At 42.6% G+C, this 19238-nt stretch overlaps 1 protein-coding gene across 1 annotated transcript in view; it reads left to right on the top strand.

Moving 5' to 3' along the window:
• Positions 1-19238, top strand: part of LOC115204996 (GPI ethanolamine phosphate transferase 2-like) — a 97735-nt gene that overhangs the window by 39486 nt on the left and 39011 nt on the right. Inside the window, exons 5-6 of the mRNA XM_029770567.1 lie at positions 8973-9111; positions 11572-11784. Coding sequence (XP_029626427.1) covers positions 8973-9111; positions 11572-11784 — 352 coding nt within the window. The remainder of the gene's footprint in view (positions 1-8972; positions 9112-11571; positions 11785-19238) is intronic.

The raw sequence follows: 19238 nt of genomic DNA, 5'->3' as shown, positions 1-19238 counted from the left end.
TCTAACACTTTTTGTCCTAAGCTCATTTAATGTGATTTCCAGACTGGTGGCTCTCAGATCCCTTCTTAGCACAGGCATGCACGCACACACACACAAAAATGCTGGGATTTGCTTTTCATCCTCTATGTTCAGCAAAGATTATTCACTGTTTGTGGCTCATTCTTTTTAGTTGGTTTTGATTCTACTGTTTGTCTCCTCTTGATCTCCTGTTGTACATTATTGTTTTCATAGTTTTTTATGGATGTACAGTAGTATATTTATATAAAGCAATTAAAGTACACGCAACTCCTAAATACTGCGTTGAAAATATGTTTTAGATCATTAAAACAAATGTGTTACTATGATCTGTGGAATAATTACAACAGAATTAACAATTTTTGTCATCTAAGCTAGGAATGGCATCACAGTCTCACAGATGACAACGTCTAGTGGTTTAGATATCCATCAATCTAGAAACCCCCCAAACTCAGCCATGTCCATGTCAGCCGCATCCTTGGAGCTAATCTTGGTTCGGAGCAGAAGATTGCTCTCCCTGGTACCGCAGGTCCAGCTCCACAGAATCCTCTGAATGTGTTCAAACAGGTTGCTGGTCCACCTCCCAAGACGCCTCTGGGTGCGGTCAAACACTTTGCCGAACAGAGAGTTAACCCACGGTGGCTGGACAGTGACTATGTTCCTGACCACTCTCCTCTCCATGCGTCTACAGTCGATGTGGGACTGCAGACTGAGTGGCGGCTGGACGGACAGGCGATTCTATCTCTGACAGATGTGTGGGAAACGCCCAGCATCTCAGTGCTAGAGGCGTCACTACAGACACCCTGGTTCAAATCCAGGCTGTCTCACAACCGGCCGTGATTGGGAGTCCCATAGGGCGGCGCACAGTTGGCCTTGACCCCTTTTACTGCTGATACGGAGCCCCGCCGATCCATCACGACTGGTCTACCGACGTAATCCACCCGAGGGGGTTTTCAACAGGCTCCTCTGTTGCGACGTCCCCAGAATGCCCATCTGCTAGCCTGCTAGCTGCGGCCCGCTAGCTGTCTAGAGCATATCGGACTGTTAGCTGAAGAGGTCCGTCAGCCAATTTTCTTGGGATACAATACCTATTTTGCCAATTGGCCTGGACCCTTTTACTACACGGAGCCCTGCCGATCCATCACGACTGGTCTGCCGACGTAACCGCCCGAGGGGGCTACAATTGACTCTTCCGTCGCTACGTCCCCCTAAGGCCCTTCTGCTAGCCTGCTAGCCCCGGCCCACCAGCTGTCTGAACTGCCGTGTCTCCAGCCCACCTAGCTACTCACTAGACTCCATGATCACTCGGCTACGCATGCCTCTCCCTAATGTCAATATGCCTTGTCCATTGCTGTTTTGGTTAGTGATTATTGTCTTATTTCCCTGTAGAGCCTCCAGCCCTGCTCAATATGCCTTAGCTAACCTTTTTGTTCCACCTCGCACACATGCGGTGACCTCACCTGGTTTATTGGTGTCTCTAGAGACAATACCTCTCTCATCGTCACTCAATGCCTAGGTTTACCTCCACTGTATTCACATCCTACCATACCCTTGTCTGTACATTATGCTTTGAATCTACTCTTCCGTGCCCAGAAACCTGCTCTTTTTACTCTCTGTTCTGAACGCACTAGACGACCAGTTCTTATAGCCTTTAGCCGTATCCTTATCCTACTCCTCCTCTGTTCCTCTGGTGATGTAGATGTTAATCCAGGCCCTGCAGTGCCTAGCTCCGCTCCCATTCCCCAGGCGCTCTCATTTGTTGACTTCTGTAACCGTAAAAGCATTGGTTTCATGCATGTTAACATTAGAAGCCTCCTCCCTAAGTTTGTTTTATTCACTGCTTTAGCACACTCTGCCAACCAGGATGTCCTAGCCGTATCTGAAACCTGGCTTAGGAAGGCCACCAAAAACCCTGAAATTTCCATCCCTAACTATAACATTTTCCGACAAGATAGAACTGGCAAAGGGGGCGGCGTTGCAATCTACTGCAGAGATAGCCTGCAGAGTTCTGTAATACTATCCAGGTCTGTGCCCAAACAGTTTAAGCTTCTACTTTTAAAAATCCACCTTTCCAAAAACAAGTCTCTCACCGTTGCCACTTGCTATAGACCACCTTCTGACCCCAGCTGTGCCCTGGACACCATATGTGAATTGATTGCCCCCAATCTATTGTCAGAGCTTGTACTGTTAGGTGACCTAAACTGGGACATGCTTAACACCCCGGCCGTCCTACAATCTAATCTAGATGCCCTCAATCTCACACAAATTATCAATGAACCTACCAGGTACCACCCCAAATACGTAAACACGGGCACCTTCATAGATATCATCCTAACTAACTCGCCCTCCAAATACACCTCTGCTGTTTTCAACCAAGATCTCAGCGATCACTGCCTCATTGCCTGCAGCCGTAATGGGTCTGCGGTCAAACAACCACCCCTCATCACTGTCAAACGCTCACCCCTCATCACTGTCAAACGCTCCCTAAAACACTTCAGCAAGCAGGCCTTTCTAATCGACCTGGCCCGGGTATCCTGGAAGGATATTGACCTCATTCCGTCAGCAGAGGATGCCTGGTTATTCTTTAAAAGTCCTTTCCTTACCATCTTAAATAAGCATTCCCCCATTCAAAAAATGTAGAACCAGGAACAGATATACAGTGAGGTAAAAAAGTATTTGATCCCCTGCTGATTTTGTACGTTTGCCCACAGACAAAGAAATGATCAGTCTATAATTTTAATGGTAGGTTTATTTGAACAGTGAGGGACAGAATAACAACAAAAAAATCCTGAAAAACGCATGTCAAAAATGTTATAAATTGATTTGCATTTTAATGAGGGAAATAAGTATTTCCCTCTCATCTGTACAAACAGTACTACGCAAGTATAATCACCATGGGACCACGCAGCCGTCATACCGCTCAGGAAGGAGACACGTTCTGACTCCTAGAGATGAACGTACTTTGGTGTGAAAAGTGCAAATCAATCCCAGAACAACAGCAAAGGACCTTGTGAAGATGCTGGAGGAAACAGGTACAAAAGTATCTATATCCATAGTAAAAACGAGTCCTATATCGACATAACCTGAAAGGCCGCTCAGCAAGGAAGATGCCACTGCTCCAAAACCGCCTTAAAAAAGCCAGACTACGGTTTGCAACTGCACATGGGGACAAAGATCGTACTTTTTAAAGAAATGTCCTCTGGTCTGATGAAACAAAAATAGAACTGTTTGCCCATAATGACCATTGTTATGCTTGGAGGAAAAAGGGGGAGGCTTGCAAGCCGAAGAACACCATCCCAACTGTGAAACACGGGGGTGGCAGCATCATGTTGTGGGGGTGCTTTGCTGCAGGAGGGACTGACGCACTTCACAAAACAGATGGCATCATGAGGATGAAAAATTACGTGGATATATTGAAGCAACATCTCAAGACATCAGTCAGGAAGTTAAATCTTGGTCGCAAATGGGTCTTCCAAATGGTCAATGACCCCAAGCATACTTCCAAAGTTGTGGCAAAATGGCTTAAGGACAATAAAGTCAAGGTATTGGAGTGGCCATCACAAAGCCCTGACCTTAATCCTATAGAAAATTTGTGGGCAGAACTGAAAAAGCGTGTGCGAGCAAGGACGCCTACATACCTGACTCAGTTACATCAGCTCTGTTAGGAGGAATAGGAATAAATCATTCTCTCTACTATTATTCTGACTTTTCACATTCTTAAAATAAAGTGGTGATCCTAACTGACCTTAGGCAGGGAATTTTTACTAGGATTAAATGTCAGGAATCATGAAATACTGAGTTTAAATGTATTTGGCTAAGGTATATGTACATTTCTGAATTTTACTGTATATAAACTGAACAGTACTGGACCCAACCTTGTGGAACACCACGTGATATCTATGACAGGACTTTTTTATACTTACATAGAAATGCCACCAATTGTTAGTCATGGAAAAGTCATGAAATTCCATCTGTCAAAATGTGTATGAACCCTGCTTTTTACTGTAACGTCTGCTTCCAACGCACACTCTCAAACACGTAGATCCCCTGAATGCAGCTAATTTTCCTGCCCAGTTTCCAGCTCACACTCTCAAACACATAGATCGCAGCTCACTGCCCAGATCCCAATCACCTGAATTCTGATCATCTGTTCACACACCTGTATGTCATTACCACACACTATTTAGTTCAGTTCTTTACACCCTATCATTGTGAAGTGTTGTTTGTTTTGTGACACACTTCTATTCTGAGCTCCCGTGTATGATAGTTTTTTTCCTGCATCACTAACTACTCCTTTTACTTATTCCCTGCCTGTACTTTAACCTATCGGATTTCCTGTTATCAACCTATTGCCTGATCTCCCTGACGACGTTACTAGCCTTTTCCCTGTCTGTACTGTTGCCTTTTTGGACCCCCTGTGTATGACTTTCTGTCTGCCCCTGGACCCAGCTACCTGCCTCCTCCTGTGGTCCTTTACAAGTAAACACCTGCTGCGCCCTGCTCTTGAAACCATCTCTCTGTCTCCCATCGTGTTCATTACACTTACTGCAGTGCTCTGCCCCAGAATCATTAACCTAATATGTTTTACCTGACAATTGTTTCTGGTGTTCTCCCTAAGATCTGGAAAGCGACACATATTCGTCCCCTATATAAAGAAGGAAATCCTTCTGATTTAGATAACGACCATCCCATTTCTAAATGATCTTGCCTTTCCAAATGTTTTAGAATCCCTGGCCAACTCTCAGCTAAGAACTTTTTAAACTTTTTATTCTTAATGTGCACCAGTCTGGTTTTAGACCTGGGCATAGCACCGTTTCAACTGCTACGCTTGTTCTAGATGATGTGTTAAATTGCTTAGATAATAAAAACCATTGTGCTGCCTTATTTATAGACCTTCCCAGGGCCTTTGACACTGTTGACCGTTACATTCTCATTCAAAGGTTGAATGAAATAGGCCTGGATCAGGCTTCTTACAGGTGGTTTGAGAATGATCTGTCAACCCATGGACGTCTATGAGTATCTGCGAGCATACTAGCAGATACCCATAGACTCCGAGTCATTGAGCTAACGCTAGTTAGCATTGGCTCTCGAAACTACCCCTATCTTCCTTCATAATGGACATAGAGACATAAAAATGGTATCCACAAGTTCATCTGACTCTGGGAAAATCCCAAAGTACCCATTTAAACCACAGGTGACAGTTTTATTATTCACCGCTTCATCCTGTATCAAAAGGCTGGCTGGTCCTCATTAAAGTCCCGTAGATCACTTCGTTATTCCCTTTTTGTTTACTCAAGCTTCCGACTTACCTAACTCCGCTGTTAAAATATAAAAACATGAGATACCAAACCCGTTCACAAGGTTGGGTAACTCTTGAGGTTCCTTGAGTCTCAACCGAACTAGATAAATCCACTTTTAGTTTTAAAGCACCTCATTGCTGAAACCAACTACAAAATACATTACAATTGTATGTTCTGGTGCTGCTCCTGCAATTAAAATGATTGATTGGGGACCTTCTTATTGACGAATGTAATCGTTTTTCTTCAATTTCTGGTGTGGTGGATTTTACTTGTTTTATATTTTATTTTATTTTATTTTTGCTCCTATGAAATTGTATATGCAGGGCTCCCTTGTGAAAGAGACCCTGCTTAAATAAAAGTTTAAAAAAATGCAGAGGTTGTGCTGGCTGGCAGCTGGCTAGGTGTAGATCTCTGTACAGACAGAGCAGCGGAGGTGGTCTTCCAGAGAAGAGGAAAACATGGCCATATTGGAGCTGACTGTGTACTGTGGTCAAATGATAAATTTAAGATAAGTCTGTCCCTAAAGCACAGAGTCAAATTAACCTTTGCTCTCAGCCTCAAGTGATTGGTGTTTCTATCTTATCTGAAAGGGCGGAGCATTCCCTTATCAAACACACACAGGCCAATACTTTTCCCACATTAACTCTGGTCTTATCCATGACCCAACACATTCATGGTGTGTTTATTACCGTTAGGCCAAACCAAATGACATTGCACTGTCCGTGCACCATGTTATTGTATTGAATGGCTCCAAAGTGTATGTCATAGTTCCTGTATCATATTGAAGCCCAAGTATCAATATGTGTATTGAATCACTAAAGATACACACCCATAGAATTATCTATGGGTCAATTCCTGGACAACTGAGGCAAGGCATTCTCCATATTATTATCAACAAATTAAACTATACCTTGACTACTTGAAATTAAATATTTTGAGAACTTGAATTGGAAAGTCAAAGCTGAACCTCTTCAAGGTAGATAGTCTTCACAGAAAGCTTGGCCTGATAAAGGGGTCTCTCATCACTCATGGAAAGAACCTAGGGCCTCTAAGGGGACCTCAAAGAAGATGTTTGAAAATATGATCAATGATTGTTTTGGGAAGGTAAAACATTTTCCTTGCAAAACCCCCAAAGGATGTCTCTGCAGATACTGTGCATTTTTAAAAGGTGAAACCAGAATATTTCAAACTTCAATTGTGATCAAAACACTTTGAGCAGCCTGTTTCAAGCCACAGAACAATCCATAAAAACATCCTCTTTTTGCGACTACCCAGAGAACTTCCATGCATTTATCCATTTTGGTATGACATTTCATGTCACTATGACATTCAAAGGCATGAAGTCTACAGCTTTCAATAGTGGTCTTGATCTGGCGCATTCGCTATGGGTTCCTGAGCGATCAACGTTTCAGCAAAGACGCACAGACTTCAGAGAAGGTTTGTCATTTGGTTTGAAAAGTATTGATTTTCTTCCCATTTTTAAAGCTCTGTTGAGTGCTGACCTCGGTAATAGGAGGTTGACATGCAGGACAAGGCCATTCCTCATCCTTTTACCTTTTCCTTTTTCATTCTTGCCACAATTTGCCTCGGGGTCAGCCCCTATTCTCCTAGGACATCACTCTCTCACGTTATGATCTAAACTCTGTAATGATGCTGCAAATTGCACTCCCCTTCACCCACACAACTTGCCGTGTGAAAAGTTGAAGACAAATTGTCTTTCATTGGTTGGTGTCATGTTGTTCATTCCGCTTTGTGAAACATTTAAAATTTGTCGAATACTCCCAGAAGCTTGGCATTAAATCAATCAGAATAAGGCATGGCAACATATGTATTTGGTAGGCTACAAATGAGCACACTTGCAGTACCGCATCGTAAATCACAATGGCTGCCTCAGTGCAGGGGAGGAAAGGAGCATTTTTCTCTTTCCCCTGTTCCTTTTGCTCTACCTCCTTAAAGACTCAACTGAACGAATAACCCAATCCAGGGTGATAAGGCCACTCTTTTTTCGCCCGCGGTTCATCGATCTTCATTCCTGACAGACTTTTCAACGTTTGTCTCCTTGCCTTCCACCAGACTGCAACTGCAACTTCCGACGTCTGGCAGATTGACGCTCTCCTGCTGATGCTAAGCGCCCCGCTCGAGGAGGCCTTGGAGTTGTTTCATCAGAAATACAAATTGCCTGGCAGTCAGGAACCCTCACAGAGTGCTGGTGGCGAGCAGGTCCCTGACTCGCTGCTTAAACACCAATCAAAGTTGGCCAAGTGTTGTGGGGGCTCGAGGCCTCGACTTCACCTTTCTTCATCTCCAGACTTCATCTATTGGAGTTGTATCCCTTTTTCCGCGCAGCGCAAATGACTATTACGTAAAGCCCAACTGTCTTTGCATTTGCAGTTAATACTGTTGTTGTGATTCAGTATTGCTTCTTAAATTAATGAATAGGCCTAGACATTTTGGTGTAAATGTGGCTTATTGAATTACTAGGATTTACTGCTGCAGTGCTATTAGCTTCCTTACTAGCTACTTGGTGAGTTCTGAGGAGCCTGACATGGGTTTCCCAAAACCCCAAATAACTTTCTGTTGAAGACGCAGTCGGAATTTCCCGCCACCCGATAGTTTGAAACTGGCTTTGGGAAAAAGAAAGCATGTACCAACGAGTGGTTGATATTCATGGTCACATGACAGCAAAATTATATTTGGAATGGCCGCAGGTGACTTTGCCAGATCACGTCTCTCAGCCTCCTCATGCATATACTGTACAGTACAGATTCAGCTCTCAGAGAGGGTTAGCTTTTTTTTGTTGGTAGTATAATCTACCAGGAGATGGATATAATAGTCTATAGTAGATTACAGTTTTAGCATGAACTACCCATGAGAGTAGCTGGCTATGCAGGCTGCTGATGAGGAGGAGGAAGGTTTGGAGTGTAGCTCGCTCACTTAGCGTTAAAATGCCATTGATTTGAACATAGCTGGCTTGGTTAGGGCGAGCAGCTAAACTGGTAGGGACTCAGGCTTTTGTTAGCTTGCGCTGCTAAAGGAGGCCCGCTCGTTTGGAAGAGAGTGCCTGAGAGGTTCTTTGAAGTGAAACGGAGCTAACCAACTTCCATTCCCTGAAGAGAGAGTGAGCCTAGCCCCTCAGGCGCTGTTTAGAAACTCCCTGTTTTGCTCCAGTGAATGGAGGACATGAGGTGAGGCTGCTTCTTCCAGCAGCAGGCTTCTATTTCAAACAGATATTTCCACAACCCCCATTTCTGCGCTGACTGTGTGTTTCTATTACCTGTTGAAGCCCACACTTTCTTCCTGATAAATCCCTCATAGGGAGTTGAGTAGAGATCAGATGTCCGTGGCTAGAATATTGAAGTAGCCCTGAATTGACTGCACAGGCGGAATAATTATTTTACAATGTGAAAATATGAACCCATTATGCTTACAAACTGCCGAAGGGATACAATAGTACTACTGCTGGCACTTTTAGGCTGTCATTATCTGTGGATAGCCTATTGAGGCTGATGAAGACAGAGTTTTTCCCTCCCCAGACTCAGTCTTATGTCATGGGCCACATACTGAATATATGCCAACTGTGAATTGCAGTGGATTAAAAGTTTCTGATAAATGGCCATATGTCAACATTTGGTCTGCTTATGTCCCATGTGTCCTCAGGAGACAGAGGGTGCACTACCCTACCTGCTGGTGCTGTGTGGGGACCACGGGATGTCCGAGACGGGCAGCCACGGGGGCTCGTCTGCGCATGAGGTCAACACCCCCCTGGTGCTCATCAGCCCTGCCTTCAAGAGGAAAGGTAAGCACTTTCATTGGCTCTCCTGTTATCCTTTAGCCTGTCGGTCTCAGTCTGGCTTGCTGTCAGTGCACAACTAGGCACGTTCACACCCGTGTTCAAGTCCATATCACAGCACGGCTCCATAACGATATAGTGAAAATATCGTAGCTTCGGTCCACCCCTTTTATATGCATTTACATTTGTTTTCACATAGCCACATTCTTCCTTTTTCCCTGATTGGGGATTAATATCACTTATGATAAGCAGGGGCCTACTCCAGAGTGCCTGAGCCACACACGCAAACACGCCTGGATAAATACAGTTGAAGTTAGAAGTTTACGTGCACTTAGGTTGGAGTCATTGAAACTCGTTTTTCAACCACTTCACACATTTCTTGTTAACAAACTATAGTTTTGGCAAGTCAGTTAGGACATCTACTTTGTGCATGACACAAGTAATTTTTCCAACAATTGTTTACAGACAGATTATTTCACTTATCATTCACTGTATCACAATTCCAGTGGGTTGACTGTGCCTTTAAACTGTGCCTTTAAACATCCTTGGTTCATCCTTGGGAGCAATTTCCAAACGCGTGAAGGTACCACGTTCATCTGTACAAACAACAGTACGCAAGTATAAACGCCATGGGACCACCCCGCCGTCATACCGCTCAGGAAGGAGACGCGTTCTGTCTCCTAGAGATGAACGTACTTTGGTGCGGAAAGTGCAAATCAATCCCAGAACAACAGCAAAGGCCCTTGTGAAGATGCTGGAGGAAACAGGTACAACAGTATCTATATCCACAGTAAAACGAGTCCTATATCGACATAACCTGAAAGGCACCTCAGCAAGGAAGATGCCACTGATCCAAAACCGCCATAAAAAAGCCAGACTACGGTTTGCAACTGCAGATGGGGACAAAGATTGTACTTTTTGGAGAAATGTCCTCTGGTCTGATGAAACAAAAAAAATAATATGTTTGGCCATAATAACCATTGTTATGTTTGGAGGGAAAAGGGGGAGGCTTGCAAGCCGAAGAACACCATCCCAACCGTGAAGCACGGGGGTGGCAGCATCATGTTTTGAGGGTGCCTTACTGCAGGAGGGACTGGTGCACTTAACAAAATAGATGGCATCATGTGGAACGAAAATTATGTGAATATATTGAAGCAACATCTCAAGACATCATTCAGGAAGTTAAAGCTTGGTCACAAATGGGTCTTCCAAATGGACAATGACCCCAAGCATACTTCCAAAGTTGTGGCAAAATGGCTTAAGGACAACAAAGTCAAGGTATTGGAGTGGCCATCACAAAGCCCTGACCTCAATCCAATAGAAAATTTGTGGGCAGAACTGAAAAAGCGTGTGTGAGCAAGGACGCCTACAAACTTGACTGTTACACCAGCTCTGTCAGGAGGAATGGCCAAAATTCACCCAACTTATTGTTGGAAGCTTGTGGAAGTCTACCTGAAACGTTTGACCCAAGGTAAACAATTTAAAGGCAATGCTTCCAAATACTAATTGAGTGCATGTAAACTTCTGACCCACTGGGAATGTGATGAAAGAAATAAAAGCTGAAATAAATCATTCTCTCTACTATTATTCTGACATTTCACATTCTTAAAATAAATTGGTGATCCTAACTGACCTAAAACAGGACATTTTTACTTGGATTAAATGTCAGGAATTGTGAAAAACTGAGTTTAAATGTATTTGGCAAAGGTGTATGTAAACTTCCGACTTCAACTGTAAATATATAAACATACACATACTCTCTCTCACACAACTGAGCTCTGACTGTGAGAAACGATGACGTATTTCACGTACACACAGACACCGCCATCTCACAGCTGAGCTCTCGCACCGTGAGAAGCGGTGACGTCTTGACACCGTGTGAAGAGGAGCTCGTTAACATCTCGCCTCTCCGTGACGAACGTGTCGGTGGCCGTCCATGTGAATGTGATAATTGTTTCCTCATACGCCACATCTATTTCCGAGATCACTACTCATCTACGTGATTTTATTTCAGGCGGAATTAGATTGTCTTGAGAGACTGGCTGAGAAATGATGCACAGGCTCATAGAGTAGCTTGTACTGTAGGGCCTCTGAGACGTGAGCAGAACAGCAGAATTCATCTTCTGGATTGACCTGTCAACTCAGCTGTCAGTATTAAGATTGCGCTTTTATCAAACCGAAAAACTGGACACAGCATTGATAAAATACAATTATATATTGTTGTTGTATTTTAAGTTGTGCCACCCAAACTAAATCAATAATTATTATAGAAATATGGCATGGTAGGGGTTGATTAGGGATTCAAATGTCCTGCCCTGTAACTTCTCAAATGATTTTGAATGGGAGTGAATTGTGTGTCCCCAGAAGGTCATTTATACAAGACTGTGTGCCTCCTTGCAGGCATGTGTTTCTCTGTCCTGAGATACTCCCCTAAATCTATCTCCTCTCTTTACTCCATATAACCAGTGGGGATGGAGAAGCCACCAACAGTAGAGCAGGTGGACCTGACCCCAACCCTGGCCCTTGGTCTGGGCCTGCCCATCTCCCAGAACAGCGTGGGACGCTTCATCCAGCCCGTGGTGGAGGAAGCCTCGCTCAGAGACCAGCTACGCTTCCTGCACCTGAACGGCCACCAGCTGAGCTGCCTGCTGAAGCACAGCATGCCAGCCTATGAGAAAGGTAAGAGGGAATGGTGCAGTGCAGTGGTAGTGCCAGATCAGAGCAGAGAAAGGTTAAATCAGCTCCCAAACTCCCAAATCCACAGAGTTGTCCCTATGTACAAAGCTAATCAGAAAAAGCCAAGGACAAGTAGCTAAATTCAAGTGTGTTACTAATACAAACACATGCAAGTATACAGGCGCTTAGGCACATACATACCATTTGTGGTGTGGGCACACACAAACACACACACACACACACAGCATCTGGCCCTGGAATCCTTTAAGTCTGTAAATAAATGTATTGACACCCGCAAAGGATTCAACAGGGTTGAGTCACAAAGATTGCCTTTGGTTGCCTCTCTCCAGAGGACAATCCTGCCCTCCTTTCCCCTCTCTCGCTTTCTCTGTCTGCACACACACAGCCCCCCTCTGCAGGGTTCTACACTCTCCTACTTCTATTATCTTACTGAATCACTGTCAAAGAAAGAAACAAATATAAAGGATAAGATTATCCACCTTAAGGGGTTCTTCCTCACACACACACACACACACACACACACACACACCGCCCCCGTAGTTCCATTTCAATCTTGGCTGCTGTGTTTAGAGTGTTGTATACAGGTCAAAGCGAGGCTGTGAGACACAACAGAAGAAGTCTGGGCCCGTATTCACAAGCATCTCAGAAAAGGTCCTAGGAATCCCTTTTAAGACAACAAACCTCCCAGCTTAGAGTAGGTTTTAGGATAATGTTAAGACACTGCTCAGACAAACTCTGAGCCAGGAGTAAAATTATGTCATAGAAGTTTATCTCAGCTGGTAATCACGACACTTTGAGGTACTGCGAAGGAAAGATAATGATGTTTCTCATTGACATTGTTGAAATGATGGGGAATAACCAATCGTGATGAGGCATCGCCAGCTGTGAACTCTGTATCACGCTTTAGACAGCCACAGTGAATGTGACTGGACATCAAATATTGCAATGGTAAAATGTTTGTTATACTGTCATTTTCGCCTGACATGATCACTTTGCCTGTTCTTAATTATTGCCTAATATGTTGGCATGCATACTTTTTAATTTTTTTATTTTACAATTCTGATGGTTGTTAAAAGCAGAATTTTGACAATGTTACCATTATATCAACACACTCGTCACTCCCGTTTTACAACTCTAAATCGCTTTGGCATAGTAGGCATCAAGTCACTTGCCGATAATGTTGTATATAATGTTCCATACAACATTTGAAAGGCCTATCATTTTCATTGAACACAATCAAAGTTAACATAAGCTCTAGGTTTCCTTCAATTGCCCAATTTATAGGCATGTCCAATTTAGGCATATTTTTTAACAATGTGATATTGCGCTCCAAATGGATAACTTGAAATAACACGATGTAGACAATTAAATAATTGAAAGAAAAACATGTTTATTTATTAGCGTAATGGTTATGACCATTGATTTCTGAAATCATTGTAAAAAGCGCAAGAGATACTGTTGCATGTAGGTCTACATTATTTATGGGTTGATCATGTAGAAATATCAAAGCATTATTTTAACAACACCATATTTATATGATCAAGACCTGCTTGTAACTCCTAACTGCTCATGAGCTATCCTAAATATCTGTTGACTAGGTGGGACTCTTATCACCAAAGATGCTTCATGCTTAGCTTTTATTTCTACCCATAAGAGTAGGAGTAAAATGTCTCTATTCTCAGCACTTAGGACCAATTGTCTACTCTTGAGACGCTTTGTGCACACGGATCCTGTGCTTGGTCTATTACAGTGGATGTTCTGTAATAGGTCATTTAGACAGTCTCTCTTCGCAGTTTTCAAAATTGCTCCTGCACTTTTATGTGGTTCATAATTTTAAAAAAAAAGGGTGGTCTCAAATGTGCAATATAAATGTACAGAAATAAGTGGTACAGAGGTAAAAGTGGTTCACATGCAACTCCCGGGTTGTGGGTTTGATTTCCTCTGGTTCCCCATGCTAAATATGTTAATTTAGGCGCTATTTGACATGTCAGAATCCCTTGATGATTCTCTGCGGTTGTTCCAACTCTACAGTATAGGAACATATTCCATATTCATTGGAGGTACGGTTCCCACTTCAGAATGATCTGTGATCTAGTTCCGTAGAGTGTGTGCGGGCATGTCTGTGTTTGCATGTGTCTCTCGTCAGAGTACTTGAACCCGATCAAAGCCACGTCTCACAACGCAGATTTGTGTTGGTGAATGTGGCTGCATTTACAAAGGCAGCCACACTCTGATATTTTTTGTCACTAATTGGTCTTTTGACCAATCAGATCTGCTTTGAAAAAGATCTGATGGGATTGGTCAAAAGACAAATATCAGAATTGGACTGTCTGTGTAAACGCAGCTTGTGTCAAAACAAGCCCTCTAGCGACACACATGTTCTTTCACTGAGTGCTACGTCACCTACACTCCCCTCCATATGTATTTGGACAGCGAAGCTAAAAATGTTACGTTTGGCTCTATACTCCTGCATTTTGGATTTGAGATCAAATGTTTCATATGAGGCGACAGTACAGATTGTCATATTTTATTTGAGTGTGTTTTCATACATATCTGTTTTACGGTTTAGAAATTAAAACACTTATATATCTATTATATAACTAGTCCCCCAATTTGAAGATGACATAAGTATTTGTTCAAAGTTCACTTATAGTGTATTAAAGTAGTCAGAAGGGTTGTATTTGGTCCCATATTCCGAGCAAGCAATGACTACATCAATCTTGTGACTCGTTGAATGCATTTGCAGCTTATTTTGGTTGTGTTCTGTCCAATAGAAAGTGAATGGTGAATAATGACTGGAGTGATCTTCTTTATCATCCAACAAGTTTGTAAAGGCAAAAGCTGGATGTAGTCATTGTGTGCAAGGAATATGGGACCAAATACTAAACTTTTGACTACTATATATACACTATAAGTGAATACTTATGACATCTTCAAATGTGGGTACTAGATATATAAAGTGCTTTCATTAAAAACTGTAAAACAGATGTATGAAAAAACCTTCAAATAAAATGTGACGTTCTGTGCTGTTGCTTCATATGAAACATTGTGTCTCAAATCCAGAATGCTGGAGTTTAGGGCCAAATAATGTTTAGCTTCACTGTCCAAATGCATATGGAGGGGAGTGTAAATAGACACATAGATACACACAGACATACACACGTGCACACACACACACACAGTTCTACATAGTTACAGTGTAAGATTGTGTTTACATTAAGTACGTATTTTAACAGTGACGAAAGGTATTCATTATGGAATTTGACTACAACAACACATACACCACACCCTCATGAGAGGGTAATCACACTCTGTGTGTGTTACCTGGCAGACTATAGCATAGAGCAGTATTTCTCCATTTATTGCATGTGCGTTAATTTAATGTCATTTATTTTATTTAACCTTTATTTAACAAGGCAAGTCAGTTAAGAACAAATTCGTATTTACATTGACAGCCTACCAAAAGGCTAAAGGCCTCCTGTGGGGACGGGAGCCTGGGATTAAAAATAAAAAATATATAAATATAGGACAAAATACACATCAAGACCAATGAGACAACACAACACTACATAGAGACCTAAGACAACAACATAGCAAGGCAGCAACACATGACAACACAGCATGGTAGCAACACAACATGACAACAACATGGTAGCAACACGACATGGTAGCAGCACAAAACATGGTACAAACATTATTTGGCACAGACAACAGCTCAAAGGGCAAGAAGGTAGAGACAACAATACATCCCGCAAAGCAGCCACAACTGTCAGTGAGAGTGACCACGATTGAATCTTTGAATGAAGAGATTGAGATAAAACTGTCCAGTTTGAGTATTTGTTGCAGCTCGTTCCAGTCGCTAGCTGCAGCAAACTGAAAAGACGAGTGTCCCAGGGATGTGTGTTAAACACTGCCCTAAGTAGATGGGATGTCAATCCGCTTGTATTCCCTCTACAGTGGTATTCTGACTGCATTGTGAACGTTTTCCACACACATTTACCTTGAATAATCATCCTAGATGAACTGGAGAATTTGGGGCACTGATGTACCATAAATCAAGCATACCAGCTTCAGCTTATTATTTTAGCAAGAGTGTATCTTCTCCTCCTCACAGATTTCCCAATCATCTTTTAATCACAGCTTTTTGTCCCATAAGCGAGGTGCGAAGAAACTATCTTCAGAATACCCTAAAGTTCAGGTTGTTGGTAGAGGACTTCACTGAGGAATGAGATTGTTTTTTAGGATTTTGTGTTTTGTATTTTTCTTTATGGGTTTCCTAATGCTCCTGCCTTGATTGTGTAATTGCTTGGTCTTGTCATGCAGGGCTCCCTCAAAAAAGAAACTATGGCCTCAATGGGACTTCCCCTGCCTAAATAAAGGTTAAATAAATATATGTTCATAATTTGAACCAAGTCACTGTCTATCAATTCACCGACACCCTTTCCCCTCCATCTCTTTCCTTCTTTTATTTTGGGACTCCGGTCTTAAGTCACCCCATGGGCCTCTAAATGATGAATGCACATTACTGTAGAAAAATACATGCTAATCAATCACAGTGGCCGCTTATTGCAACTGTAATTTAAAACATATGTATATTGCAGTACAGTAGCTCAAGAGAAAGGAGAACTCACACAGGCCTTAAATTACTATTCTGAGTTTGATCTAAAATGGCTGCCAGGAAGGTCCTTGTCTACACTACAGATTATTCAGCTACATTTTTTTACTCGCTAGTTTCCATAGTGACTCTGGGACAACTTTACAAGCAGTGAACCTAAATCTTGAGTGTGAAATCTGGCCATTACAACTGTGAGATATTAACCGCAAAGCATCCTTGTGAGATTGTCCTTACTATATATACGACATCTGCACAAGCAACCATCTCACACCTACAGCAAATGTCTTGACAAGCACAGACAAGACATGATGAAAATGCTAAATTCAGTCAGTGGCGTGCGTACCTCATCTTTTTTTTTTTTCTTCTTGTCTTTATCACATATTTAAATTACTGGACCTCCTTTGAGAGGCTTTTCATTTTTCCTCAGTAAAAGGAACAGAGGACCATATGGACTTGTTAATCTGTGAAAAATCTCTGATAGAGAGAGTTGGGCAATTGGAGAGAGTGGCTGTTCTTAAAGAGAACTCTGCAAGGTTGTGGTTATTGCTGTCCCAGTCAGTCACCTTGATTAAGGCAGCCTTCATGCAAGTTAAATAAAGGCTACATTTAAAAAATAAAATGTCACATCCAGCCAAGGACATAGCAAGTAATCTGATCCTAAATTCAACCACTCGCTGTAGTATGCTAAATTACAGTGTGGCCGAACAAATTGGACTGACACAGTAGTGCCTTTATCGAGGCTGCTCGGCCCTTTCCCCTTTCGACCTTACACATGTGCATCTCAAGGTGAGCATACATGAACAATTACATACAGTGCTGGAATGAAAAAGATGCTGGTGCACATTTTTAGATGTTCATATTTCAGTGCGATTGGGCGTTCACGGAGGGGCGGACATTGTGATTTTGTCAGGATTGTGACCTCTGACTGATGTGTGTCACCAGTGTTGATCTCAAACCGAACACTTGGCCCCTAAGCACGTTATTGAGTGGTCATTTGTTTTTGCTGTTGTGTTCGATAGTGATCACTCGAGTCTGCAAGTGTTTTGGCCCAAATTAGCATTGAGACGATGAACACTCCCAACTCCCAACTGCCACTTATAAATATTCCAAAATGCAAAATCCATCCGTGAGCATCTATCTTGTAGCATGACTCACTTGCAGTGAAACACGGGCAGTGAGGACCCCGGGGCAGACACAAATGTGTAGTCTGATAGACAGTGAGAAAGTTGTCAAAACAACAACATCTCTGTACTCCTGCATAAACTATGTGCAATTGTGTTGGTCACCAGTGATTTCATCTGCTGGTTTTAGCTTGTTGTAGCCTGCCTGCTGCTAGCTAGCTTCACTGACAAACACAGGGATGGAATTGTATTTAGCGCTAGCTTAGGATGTTGGTCACTGAGCTGATAAACAGCATGTAGGTTGTCGCTAATTTACGACAGTTTGACAGCTTGCTGATGAAGTTGTAGACATGTTTCCAAAGCTCCAATCGTTACGGTGTAATGTTGGGTCAGCTAAACACACAGCACACCAGCAGACTAAATACTGTACTGACTCCGGGCAGAGATGGTTGTTTGCTGCTTCATTAAAACTTGTTCATTGTGATAAAATAATGTCACTACAGTAGCTAGCTAACCAAGAGCGATGTGTGGGTAAAATCACCGGGGGAAGCCAATCCAGGAAAAAAGAGCCATATTACAACCTATGTGTTGTGATAATTGCGTTGTTTGCTCTATAATTAGTTCATATGCCTTGACGCCGTTATATATAGGCCTAAAGCTGAGACAATAAGATGACACAGTGGCAGAATGAATTCAAACACACGTTTCATTACAAGACCGGAGAACAACATCTGTCCGGTGAAGTCCACGAAACATATTGCATGTAGAAAACAGTTACATTACCTACAGCATGGTCAAGTAAGGTGATGTTTCCGACATTTTGGTACTACAGTCGTGGCCAAAAGTTTTGAGAATGACACAAATATTAATTTCCTCAAAGTTTGCTGCTTCAGTGTCTTTAGATATTTTTGTCAGATGTTACTATAGAATACTGAAGTATAATTACAAGCATTTCATACATGTCAAAGGCTTTTATTTTACAATTACATGAAGTTGATGCAAAGAGTCAATATTTGCAGTGTTGACCCTTCTTTTTCAAGACCTCTGCAATCCGCCCTGGGATGCTGTCAATTAACTTCTGGGCCACATCCTGACTGATGGCAGCCCATAATCAATGCTTGGAGTTTGTCAGAATTTGTGTGTTTTTGTTTGTCCACCCGCCTCTTGAGGATTGACCACAAGTTCTCAATGGGATTAAGGTCCGGGGAGTTTCCTGGCCATGGACCCAAAATATCGATGTTTTGTTCCCCGAGCCACTTAGTTATCACTTTTGCCTTATGGCAAGGTGCTCCATCATGCTGGAAAAGGCATTGTTCGTCACCAAACTGTTCCTGGATGGTTGGGAGAAGTTGCTCTCGGTGGATGTGTTGGTACCATTCTTTATTCATGGCTGTGTTCTTCACTCAAAATTATGAGTAAGCCCACTCCCTTGGATGAGAAGCAACCCCACACATGAATGGTCTTAGGATGCTTTACTATTGGCATGACACAGGACTGATGGTAGCGCTCACCTTGTCTTCACCGGACAAGCTTTTTTCCGGATGCCCCAAACAATCGGAAAGGGGATTCACCAGAGAAAATGACTTTACCCCAGTCCTCAGCAGTCCAATCCCTGTACCTTTTGCAGAATATAAGTCTGTCCCTGATGTTTTTCCTAAAGGAAGTGGCTTCTTTGCTGCCCTTCTTGACACCAGGCCATC

Source organism: Salmo trutta, chromosome 13 (genome assembly GCF_901001165.1).
Source record: "Salmo trutta chromosome 13, fSalTru1.1, whole genome shotgun sequence".
Classification (NCBI taxonomy): Eukaryota; Metazoa; Chordata; class Actinopteri; order Salmoniformes; family Salmonidae; genus Salmo; species Salmo trutta.
Note: the sequence above shows the minus strand (reverse complement) of the source record. Positions and strands in the feature narration are given on the sequence as shown.